Source organism: Macrotis lagotis, chromosome 1 (assembly GCF_037893015.1).
Source record: "Macrotis lagotis isolate mMagLag1 chromosome 1, bilby.v1.9.chrom.fasta, whole genome shotgun sequence".
NCBI classification, from domain to species: Eukaryota; Metazoa; Chordata; class Mammalia; order Peramelemorphia; family Peramelidae; genus Macrotis; species Macrotis lagotis.
In genome coordinates, this window is record NC_133658.1 from 876959068 (window position 1) to 876971513 (window position 12446).

Genomic DNA, 12446 nt, shown 5'->3' on the forward strand with positions numbered 1-12446 from the left:
AAATATCATCATTAAACAAGCCTTAAACCTGCTGATTCAGATTCTATCATGCTTTTAAAAATGAAACAGCTAAATCCAAATTTGGAGAAGAGTATCGCAAAGCTTCTCATTCCTTAGATTATCTTTGAAGAGACTGACACTTTCAAACTGCTGAACACTGAATAGGAAGGGGAGGAAAAAAACCCCAGTATATCAGATTCTTTAAAAAAAAACCCAACTCATTTGTTTTGCGATCACTCCCCTCCCCCAAGCCTATTTCCCACGCACTGAAAGCCAGCGAGCTATCATACCAAAATAACAAGGTTTCTAATAACAATGATTAAACGTTCTAATTGGTTTCTAGCAGTATGTATTTTTATTCAAAATGTGACGAGGCGAAAGACAACAAAAGCAGCTTCTGGGCTAACCCCATTTCAAACAAACAAAACAAGTATGGAAGGTTGGCTCCTGGACTGGGGTAAATGTTGCTATATTTAGGCTCCTTCCTCGGGCTTCCTCGCCCTGTCTCAGTGGTGCTCAAGGAGACTTATTCTGAACCTTCGCAAGACTGAAATTCGGGGTCCGAGTTTTCATGGAAAATCAGCCTGAACTTTTAAGGTGTTTCCAGATAACACCATTAATAATTCAGTGTTTTTGTTCCCATCTTAAGCACCAGAGACCAAACAGAGAACTGCAATAAGGCCTTTAGGAGCACGGGCTCCATTTGCCTGCATCAATTTTCCTGAAAGATAACAGAGTAGGAAGGATGGAAATTTTAAACTCGCATCCTTCAACAATGGACCTATCTTTAAAAAAGTATCACCACGTTCTACTCCTTTCCCCCTTAAGGGTAAAGCGAGGGCCATAACATTAGAAACTGCCCAACAAATGCCTGAAATCTCTTCCAAATCAAACAAAACAGGACCAGAAAGAGGAACAGAAAGCGTCCCCCCCATTCATGGGGCTGCTGGGGGAGGGTGCTGCCTGGTACCCAGTCCATCCCCAGTCATCCTCCCTGGCACCAAGCCAAGGGCTTCCTCCCAATTTGAGAAGCAGCGTCTACACAAAATGGACCCCATTTAAACCATATGTGCTAATTTGTTAGAGTGTATTAAAATGCATTCTTCTAGACAATTCTAGGAAAAGCTCCATCTATAAATAATAACTGCCCTCCCCCCAAAATGGTTTGAGGAGTGTGACCAGGTAAACTCGGGTCTGGGAGTGCATCTGTGCATTCCGTTTCAGAAAGAAGGCTTTTCAGCCACAAATCCCAGTACAAGGAACTCGGCTTGCTACAAATCAGGCAAAGAGATCATTTTAGTCGGACCAAGAACATTAGTCCGCTGTGTGCTGTGGAGGGAAATTTCCTTTAAATGCAGCTTTAAGGAAGTGCTTTTAACTGGGGAGGGGGAGAGGCCCGAGTGCCCCCCCCCGCCAAAAAAAGGCCTGTTCCCCGAATTCCTGGGCTGAGGGCCATCTTTGGAGAATTGGAGAATCCTTCCAGCCAGGGAGAGGAATTCAGCCTCTTTGCATATCCTCGGCTCGGCTCTCCAGGCTGGGGGAGGGGTGGGAACCTCCTCGGGTCTGCCGGGGGGAGACGGGCACACCGGCGGCGGCGGCGGCCCGGGGGGAGCTTCGGCGCGGGCCGGGCCGGGAGGCCGCGCTGGCGGGGCGGCCGGGGCCGGGCCGGGCCCTTCCCCCACAAAGGGAGGCCGCGCTCTATTGTGCGGCGACCAGGAAGCCCGGGCCGGCGGGGGCTCGCCGCAGGCCTGCCCAGCCCAGCCTCACACCCACGGGGGCGCGGCGGGGACCCCCGGGCAGCCCCCCCCCGCCGCTGCCCGGGTCCGGTAGGACACTCGCGGGGCCGTAGGCTTCTCGCGCAGCTCCTGCCTTTTAAAGGGGTCTGTGGGGCCGAACCGCGGCCAGGGCCACACAAGGGAGGCCCGGGCCGGCCCGGCAGAAAGCCGCCGGGGGAAACAAAGGCAGGAGCCCCGGCCGCGCCTGGCCCAGCGGCGCCCACGAGCCGGGGGGGGGGGGGGGCGGCTACTGATCGCCCCCCAGCTGTCCCGCGTGCCCGAGCGGCGGGGCCGGGCCGGGGGGCTCCGGGGGGCGGCCCTGGGCAGGGCCCGCAGCCGCCCCGCTTCCCACCCCTCCCCCTCCTCCCCGCCCCCCGCGGCGCGGCAGCTCCGCCGTTTCCCACGTAAACTGGGGCCGCCGCCATTTTAGAGCCATCCCGAGGCGCCCGCTCGCCCGCCCGGGGCCGGCGGGGGAGCCGCGGCCGCCCGGCCCGGCCCGGCCCTCAGGCCCCGCACGGCCGCTCCACCGAGCCGGCCGGGCACGTGCTGGCCCCGGGGCCCCGGGCATTTCCCGGCCCCCGGCCTCCGGGCAAGAACCACGAGGGGAGGCGGCGGGGCCGGGCCTGGGCCCCGGAGCCGACCCCCAGGGCCCAAGCGGGGCCCAACCTTAGGGCCTAGGGGAGCAGGTCGGCTCGGCCCCCCACCCGCCAGCGCCGCAGGCCCGGGGCCCCCCAGCAGTAGAGGGGCGGCCTCTCTGGCCACGGCTCCTTTTCACAGGCGGGGGCGCGCCTGGGCGCGCTCCCGGGGGAGATTTCGGCCCCGGGCAGCGGCGGCAGCCACCCAATAATCAATGAGCCTCCATTTACAAGCCACCCAGCGGCTCTCGGCCGGGCCGCTTCCATTTCCTGCTCCGAGCTGCTCATGTGCGAGCATGAGCTCTCTTTTTCCCATGGTGACTCACTCCCCAGGACGCTGCACAATTTTCCTACACTGGCTAACCCTAAACAGTGGCTGAAAGGATTAAGAGATCTAAGAATGCAGAAGAAGGGGGGGGGGCGCCAACAGTCTTGGAAATCTGCACTGGCAAGGTTCCTTCCAGACAATCTCCAAGTGTGTGCGGTGTTCCTCACCGAAACAGCTTGGCGATGCAAATCGCGCGTCTTATACCAGGCTCCCAGGCTCCCGGCAGTTACAGTTCCTGGATCTCTCACAAACAAGAGAGCTGGTAAAATGCTGGCTGCCCAATTAAACGTGCAATAAAAGCAGCCTTTAGCTAGTTAACAAACACAACTCTAGGGAGCGCGGACCGCGATCTTCTCATCCGAGCCAGGCCTCTCTTTAGCCATCTAAGGTGGCCGTGGAGCCAAAACCACCAGACTTAAGTCTAAACATGCAACCAAGGCTACCAGCACCGCCTGCAGTAGGAGAAACCCCAGAGCTGTCTTGCAGACCAACATCCTACGGGAGGTCGACTTCTTCCAAAGAATTAAAGGATTTTACACTGCAACCATTTAAATCCCACCAGTCTGCTTCCTTGTTCGGGACTGGAGAAGGCAGAAAATGGGGAAAGGGAAGGAAGCAGCGGCTGTTATTTCCAGGCATCGAGCTCCCCGATAAAAGATTCAGGTTTTCCATTTCCATTAATATCTTCCACGTAAAAGGTTCCCAACCGGCTAGCAGCTTCTTCCACCCTACCAAAGTCTTCCTTTGGCACAAAAGCCCTTTGGGAGAGGCAGAGATAAGGTCCACGGAGTCCACGAGTGGAGTCCACGAGTGGAGCCCGGAGCAGCGGCGGGGGCAGCGGCAGCAGCGGCGGCAGGAGTTGCTATGCGACTCCAGAGTTTCCCATCGTGGAGTCCAGGAGGATTGTTGGGGGTAGGGGGTGGGGAGAGGGCTGGAAGGAGGAGCGCTTCCCACGGCCGGGGGCGCGGGGAGGCCCCGGGGCCAGCAGGTGAGTGCGCCGGGCGGCCGGGCCGGGCTCCCCGGTCTTCCCTGGCCCGAGGAGCCCGGCCCGGGGGGCTGCACGTCTGGGGGGGGGGGGGGTAGGGGCCGCCGGCGGCAGCGGGCAGGCCGGGGGCGGGGCGCCCTCCCCGCCGGGCTCCCCGGGCCGGGCTCCGCGGGCCGGGCTCCCCGGGCCGGGCTCCGCGGGCCGGGCCGGCTCGGAGCCGGGGGAGGCCCGGGGAGGCCCGGCCCGGGCGGAAGAGCCGGCGGGCTCGCTCGCTCGCTCGCTCACTCACCGTTTGAAATGCTCGATGATCTTCTCCTCCCGCACGTTCTCCGGTAAGTTGCCCACCCAGAGGTGCCTGGTTTCCCGGACCATGCTGGGCAGCGGCCCGGGGGCGGCTCCGGCGGCGGCGGCTCCTCCGCCTCCCCCTCCTCCGCCACCTCCTCCTCCTCCTCCTCCTCCTCCGCCGCCTCCTCCTCCTCCTCCTCCTCCGCCTCCTCCTCCTCGTCCTGCCCCCCCGGCTCCGTGCGGGACCCTCAGCCCCGGGAGGCGGGAGCGGGAGCGGGAGCCGGAGCGGGAGCCGGAGCCGGAGCGGGAGCTGCGGCGGCGGCGGCAGCTGCGGCGGCGGCGGCGGCGGCTGCGGCGTCGGCAGCGGCGGCGGCGGCGGCGGCTCCTCCGGCTCCCCCCCGTGCAGACACCATTCCTCTCCCCCAGGTTCTGACTCTCCGGACTCCCCGCTCCGCTCTGGCTCCTCCACACACTCGCACCCGACCCTCGCGCTGCGGCGGCGCATGCGCACTGGCGGCTCCGGGGGGCGGGAGGGAGGGCAGGGGAGGGGGAGGGGGAAAGGGAGGGGGAGGGGGAGCGGGAGGAGGGGCGAAGCCCCACGCCGACGGCGTCGACGGCGGAGCTCGCAGCCTGCCCGAGTCCGGACGCTTCCCACCGGCGCACGCGCGCGCCGGCCCGCCCGCCCGCTCTTCTGCTCGCGGCGGCGGGTGCGCGCCCAGTCTAGCCTCGACTCCGCCCGGACTCTGGCCGGCTGCGCAGGCGCGGGGAGGCGCGCGCGGGAGGGGAGGGAGGGCTCGGCGCCGCGAGCCGGCCACTCCCTCAGTGCGCCGCCGCGCGCCCGGGGAGCCCGGGGAGCCCGGGTCGGGGTGCGGAGGGGGAGAGAGACCCCCCGAGGCGGCGGGCTCCCCGGCAGCTTGCGCGGACGGCGCCGGCGGGTGGTGCCACGAGGACCGCCGAGCCCCGCCGAGGACGGAGCCCCAGAAGCCGCGGACGAGCCCACGGGAACGTCCGCTTCGAAGTGGGGCCCAGCGTTACCCCAGATCCCCCGGCAGCTCTCTGGAAAGCGCTTTGGGCTGGACTTTTTTTTTTTTTAACGCATACGCGTTAAATTCTCACAACCTGAAATCTTTTTTTATTTTCCGCATAGGCAGAGAATAAAACTCATTGATGAGGAAAATGTTTCCCACAACAAGCCAGCGATTGTGTTGTATAGTCAAGTGAACCTCCCCATTTTCCCCAGTGGCTCAAGCTTCAGATGCAGTTGGTACTTTGTCTTCATCATAAAATAATTGAATGGTTGAGTTAAGGAGCAATAAAAGCGTCGAACTGGACTCCAATTTCTTCCTGCACTCTTCACTGTTCTTAAGAAGCTGCCTCCACGAGTTGGATCCACCGACCTCTCCCCCCTCTCTCTGAGGACACGCCAGGGCTCAGCAAGGCCTCCCATCTTACACTTGCCAGCTACAGTCAACAAATACGCCGAAGCAGCGATCACAGGACACGATAAGCTGCCTTGCCAACTTGGTTGCTTCTTTCTATCAAATTGGGTTTGGGATTTTAACAAGTTACTTGTAAATTCTTCAAACTGAAGGTCGACTGATATGACAGGTTTATTTTCCCCGTGGAGGAGTTTTCCAAGTGTGTGGTTTCCATTTTCTATTTTAACAGCCATTTTTTTCCCCCTGCTTATTTTAGAGGAAGGGACAGAAAAGGGAGGTCTAGGGAGTGAAAACAATCACAAAGAACCACAGCAGTAGCATTCATTCATAATATAATGGACAGAAACATAAAACAGTGCCACCCTTAGGGGCCAATTCCATTGTCCTCCCACAAACAAAAGTCCCACAGAATGAAATGGGAGTTTTTGTCAGTGAAAGAACTAAGAAGATCTGCTCCTGTGTAATAGAGGAGAAAAGGGAAAACAGACTGCTTTGAGATTTAGGTTTGGGCACAAATACAAGTCATTTCTGTACCAGAACATTTCAATAAAAAAGACAGTACTGAAAGACAGTAAACTATTACAGAAACTTTAATGGACAATAACAGAGATGTCAAATAGCCTCATAGGACCCAAACAGGATTAAATTCTAATTGAGAAATATGTAATGAAATGTAAAATACAATAAAACATTGATAATATTATAGTTTTAAACTAAGTCACCAGGCACTCCCTCAGAGATCCTTCAGTACAGTGTAGTGGTCCCTGTTTTTCTGACTTTGACAGCACTGGGCCTACAATACATGAGATGGCAGCTGGTGAGATTGAAACTGCACTCTTCCAAAGAAGCATAAATTTTCATATAAGCAACCACAGGCCAAGGCACATTTGAAGAAATGATGCAAATTACTCATACAAATCTAGTAAAGATATAGTTATAAATCTCTCAGAAACACCAAAGCATCACATGGAGAGAAAGCATCAAGAAACGGATTTTTTTTTTAAAGCAAGTGACATAGAATTTGGTAAGGCTCAAAAAAATGTTATCCTGTAATTATGCAAAGAAAAAGGAAAAGCCTAGTATTTACTCCTTCCTACCAGTTAGAGAACACAATACATAAGTGTTGATGATGATAAATTGTGATATTTTGTGTACATTTATAAATCTAAAATGGAGAAACAAAAAGAATATCTAAGAGAAAAACCAATTTAGAGCCATTTACTTTCCTGGGGATTCAAGAACAACACAGTGAAATTAAAAACATATTCATAACAAAGAGAAACCTACAACACTCAGAGATTAGTCTAAAGGTCTTCTGGCAAGAATCCATTTCCCTGTGTCCTTTTGCACACAAAAGAAACTTGCTAAAATTTTATTTGAAGTTACAAATATTCTTAATTGTTCTTTTGACTATTCTTCTGTTAGGTGAAAGGAGAGCCTTGACTGTCAGTCTGAAAATGAATGTATGATATCAGCATAATTGACAGCCAAGTGTCAAAAGGAGACAACAAACCATCTTTGGTCTAAACTAGATAAAAGTCCATCAATTAAAAGAAATTTGTTTAATAATTTAAATTTAAAGTCAACAAAACTCCTTTTGAACCCTCAGTTATTCGAACTGGTATACTTGTTAGAAAATTCCCTTTTCAGTGGCCTCCAAAAATAGTTATAGAAACAAAATGTTAATTTTTACAAGCCAAATCTACATGTTTCTTAATTTAGGATTACTGAAATAATTCTCAGTTTATGTTATTAAAGGATATGAGTCTAAACAGATAGATTTTCTGGACTGAGCAAAACAAATAGCTTATTGTTTCTGAGAACAAAAAGGTGCCCCTTTAACAGAATATTAATCAGATTAGTCTAAATTAAGGAAATTTACTGGAAAGAAAAATTTCATCTTATGCTGGTATTGGGACTAGAGAAACTTCCAATTCAGAAAAAAAAACTATACATCTAAAAAAATGTGAATGATGTACAGGTTTTTAACAAAGTAGGTGTCCATTTACTAAGACATGGTTAAATAAATGGTGATGAACGAAACAGAATTTTACTGCACTTTAAGAAATGCATGATAAATTATAGAGAAACATGGAAAGATCTATATGAACTGATGCAGACTGAAGTAAGCAGAGCCTAAAACAAAAAAAATCACAAGTGAGTGTAGCAAAATTATAAATAACAAGCAGGATTCAAATTAAAAAGATATAATACTGTCAACAATACCCCCTTCATGGAAGTGGTTACACACACCCCATGTATAACACAATGACCATCTTTCAGACTTTTTCCCATGTATTAATCAGTTGTGCTTAATTTTTTTTCCTCTTTAATAATACTATTTGTTATTTGGAATGGTTCTCTGAGAGGAAGGAGGAGACTGAGGATAAATAAGATGATGTAAGAAACAAAAGATTTCATTAAAACTTGTAAAAGCAAAGGATGGATGCATGCACATACATATGCTTATATGTCTAAGCACTTTCATTATCAAACCAGTTCAAATCAGTGTGCAGTGATTATTGAAAAATGAAGTATAGTCAGGTTCTGTAATTGGGGACTAATCTTATTTGTGATGTTTTCACAACCTTAAAAAACTTTAAAAGTGCTCTATCCAGGGTATTTTGCAAAACCCCAAAGCAAGTGTTTATTTCTGTCTATTGGCAATGAATCAGGAGATACTGGCCAGGCCTCTTCTCTTTCCTAACTCTTGTAACAAGAGAATAATTCTTCAAAAGAATTCTTTTAAAAATATACAAAAAAAGATAACATGCTTTTTGTCCATCTCTGACATCATCATATTTATTTTAAAGAATAATTGATGTCTTTAAAACAAAAAAAAAGTCAGGAAGCAGGATGTGTGATCTCTTTCATGTAAGATAAATGGACAGTGAACTTTGTTTCCTCATTTGAGTATTGTGCATGATTTAGGAAGGTGAGCCTAAAAACAGCCATTTGCAAAAGGAAATTTCTAAAATACTGGTTTTTAAGCATCTTTTTTTCCCCCACAGAATGTTTACTGTCTTTAGGATTCTGGGCATGCTCAGAGAGTTCACTCACACATATGGAAACACAGTTGGTGAAAGCCTCTAGGCATCCCCCTCCTGATTCCAGTGCTACTGAGCTACCACAGCAGATACAATCAATGCCTCAGTCCTTAAGCAAAGGTACAGAATAGTGAACAGATACATTTAAAGAGTCCTTCCTCACTTCCACCTCTGAAAAGTTCAAGGTTCAACTCAGTTTTCTCCTTCCTAGTTGTTAGTATTCTCAAATTATATTACCTGCTTTTATGTTGTTTACCATCTACCACCACCATCTCCAATAGAATTAAAGGTCTTTGAGAGCAAAAATTTCATTTTGTCTTTGTAGCTTCAATGATGTACCTAAGTACTAATAGTTTAATAAATTTGTTGAAGTGATTACAAATATTGCTATCTGGATACATTCATAAATGAGCTTCTTTCCTTCTCTAACCTACTGAAATTCATCTTTTTCACAGTATGTTTGTTAAATTCCAAAGCAAGCATATCTTCTTAAAGATGACATGTTATGTATGCAATATTAAATAACACTAGCAGCTCCAATTTACATAGCTCTTTAACTTTTACCTTTTCTTTCCTCAACACTATGAGTTGGATAGCACATTATTATTATCATTGTCATTTTACAGATATGAAAACTAAGCCACAAGGAGAGCTAGTGATTTGCCCAGTATCCCACAGCTGCTAGAGGTCAGAGCCAGGAATCACTCTTAGGGCTCCAGATCAAACAGCCCCTCCATTGTAGGCAATAAATAGAACACTTAGATCAAAAAAGCTCTCAGACTGTCAAAACTCAAAGCATAAAAAGTTCTCATACTTATGTAAGAACACTTTACAGCCACAAATCAATGGAAATTGTAAGCTTTTCCTTCTCCTGCTACAATATCTACATAAAACAACTTCATTTGAGAACAGCAAAAAAGTCAGTTATCAGAAGCTATATACTTTGAAAGCTGTTTGACTTCTTGCTATTTCCAAAGGACATAAAAGGGAGTTTCACTCAATTCAACAGAATAATAATATTGATACAGAAGACTGATCCAGAAGGAATTATGCATAGTGGTATAGTAAAAACAAAAATGGGTTCAACTGCTGCCTCTGTCAATTGTTACCTTTGTAACCTTAGGCAACCTCTCAACTCTTCTAGGTTTCAGTGTCCTTATCAATAAAATGAGGTTCAAAGATCCATATTTCCTCTAAGGTTCCTCTTCCAGCCCTAAATCTCATATATAGATGAGTCCTTTGATTTATGAATAAATTGCTAAAACTTCTAATATCTAGAAAGGTTTTTTTTAACAGCTGATCTACAGAGACCCTTAAATCATTCTGCAAAATGATTTAAATCAATCATCCTTCCAAGAATACTGGGAAATTATTAAAAAAATAAATAGTAACCTGCTTTAATTTTTTAAATACATTCTTAATGGTTCTAGCATTTTTCTTGACCAGTAAAATAACCTGTGCATTACATTGCAGAAAATATTACCATCCTAACCTGATACCTAGGTATCTAACAACAGCTACATTTAAAGTCATTAGATGAAGATTCTTTCAAAAATCATATATCAGTTTAAATTCTCTCATCCCTCACACATGTGCAAGATCTGAGAGTTCATTTGAAGAATTCATCTAAGTTCTAATTCCAAAATAGCACACTCCAAAAACTCAAACAAAAATTAACTACTGGGGCAAAGATCCTCACCTTAACATTGAATCATATTGAGACCTGACTCCATGGGCTAAAATGAAATGAACTTTTGAACTACTGCAAAAGTAAACAAAATTTACTATATAGTGACTACCTATGAATTCTGAGAAACACATCCCACTGCAAATGATATTATCTCAATAGTATTCATTCTCACTAAAATGTACTGAGAACCTGGCAAAGGCTAGAGACATTTGACCCAGAAATCTAAAGCTCCTTTTGTGACTTCTATGATCACAGGTCCAGCAAAACATTGAAGAGAATTTAAGCAGAAAAAGTTGTGCTATGAAAAAAAGAATTTGGAGATTCAATATTTCAATTTAAGAAGCATTTACTAAGTAAATACTATGTATTAAGTACTGTATTAGACACTAGGAACCCAAAACAACAAAAACAGAAACAAATTTCCAGTTGTTTTTGTTTTTTCATTAACGCAATAAAAAATTTTAATGAACTCCATCTTCAGATTGGTAATAGTATTAATAATTTCTGGAATATTCTGTTTAAAAACTTGGAACCTTTCAAACTTAAAAGAAAATGACCATGCCTCTACTAAATTAGACAATATTTTATTTAATGGCAAAGAAAAATCCAATTTCAGTATTTCTGGATAAAGTATTAAATACACATACAAATAAAAAGGCACATTCACAAGTTTTAAGTATTCTTTAGAATGTGGTTTTTGAAAATAGCTCCATTTTAAAAAACGGAGCCTACTTTAAGATTTCATTTGAGAAATACTAGATTACTACTCAGTGATTTTTCCTTTAAAAAAATGAAAAAGGAAAACATCCCCAAACCGGTCCAACAGCCTCCATTCCAAAATTTCTAAAGAGCCTTCTTCATCTGTATTTTGTGCTCCCTGGAGAACTCTGTTAGCGTCCTCGGCCTCGCCGCATACTTTAGTTAAAAAAACAAAGCTCAGAACGGCCCATTTGAGTCACAAATCCCACATTAAAAAACGAGGCACGAGAGGCGTTTAATCCCAAAGTGGTTTGCCCTTGCTCCGTGCGGTGAAGCAGGCCTGGGGGGGCGCTTCCCGCCCTGGGCAGCTCCAGTCCAGGTGCTCTCCGCCACCACTGCTGCGGGGCCGGGCCCCTCCCGCAGGGACGCTCCGGTACAGAGGGCTCGGGGGCCCGGGGCCTGGGCTCGGGGGGCCGGGGCTGGCCTGCCTGTCACACACACACACACGCACATACATACACACACACACACACACACACACACGCGCACACACCTGTGCCGCCTCACACAACAGCCAACGGGCAGTGACGTGTCAAGCTCTTAGCAAAGGCGCCTGGTGCTTCCTCCCAGGCCCAAGTCCTGGCTTTCTGGAAACCCCGAACGTGGGCTGGGCCGCCGGCCTGGGGGGCAGGGACGGTGTTCAAGGCGCCCGCCCCAGGCCGGGCCTCCTGGGTGAAGCCGCCGCGGGTGGGGGGGCTCGGGCGGGGCCGCCTCCCCTCCCAAGGTGAACTTGGACTCTGGCCCCGGGAGCCCAGGCCCGGGAAGGTGGCGGTGCTTTGGGTTGGGGCTTTGTTTTTGTTTTTGTTTTTAGTGTCACCGGGCGATCGGTGCCCTCCGTCACGCTCCCAAGGCGCGGGAGGGGGGGCCGGGACAGAACTGGGCCCGGGAGCCGGGGGTGCGCCAACGGCCGTTGCCACGGCGACCGCAGCCCCGTTCCGCGGTCTCCACGCCCGCCGAGCCGCCGCCTCTCCCGGGCGCGGCTCCGGCTCCACAGCCCCCTTCCCTTCCCGGCCGGCGTCCACATCCAGTCCCGACGAGGCAGGCGGCCCGGGCCGCGCGGGCCGCCGCGTTATAGAGCTACAAGCACAGGAAACCGAGGTAGGGCCGCCCGGCGAGCCGAGGAGAAGGCGCCGCTGTCGCTGCCGCCGCCGCCGCCGCCGCCGCCGCCGCCGTCGCGCGAGTGCAGAGAAGCTGGGCTGGCCCCGGAGCGCAGGCGCGCCCCTCCTCCACCCCCGCGGCCTCAGGCTCGGAAGCTCCCCACCGCGGCTGCGCGGCTATGCGGCAAACAAAATAAAGTGGGGGAGGGGAGCTCCGGGAGAAGCGGTGGAAACGACGCTCCCGGCCCCTCCCCCAGCCAGGCTGCCGCGCCTGCGCGGCTCGGCGGCGGCGGCCCGGGCCAGCCGGGCGGCCGGTTTTTGGGGGGCTTTGTTATGGTTTTTGGCTGAGTTTCCCTGAGAAGCTTCTGGAAAGCAAGAGTCGGAGCCGGGGAAGCCTAACGGCCGG

General features: G+C 50.1%; 1 protein-coding gene across 1 annotated transcript in view; it reads right to left on the reverse strand.

Moving 5' to 3' along the window:
• Window positions 1–4146, reverse strand: part of SPEN (spen family transcriptional repressor) — a 104863-nt gene extending 100717 nt beyond the window's left edge. Inside the window, exon 1 of the mRNA XM_074218355.1 lies at window positions 4013–4146. Coding sequence (XP_074074456.1) covers window positions 4013–4095 — 83 coding nt within the window. The 5' untranslated portion in view covers window positions 4096–4146. The remainder of the gene's footprint in view (window positions 1–4012) is intronic.
• Window positions 4147–12446: the final 8300 nt, after the last annotated feature.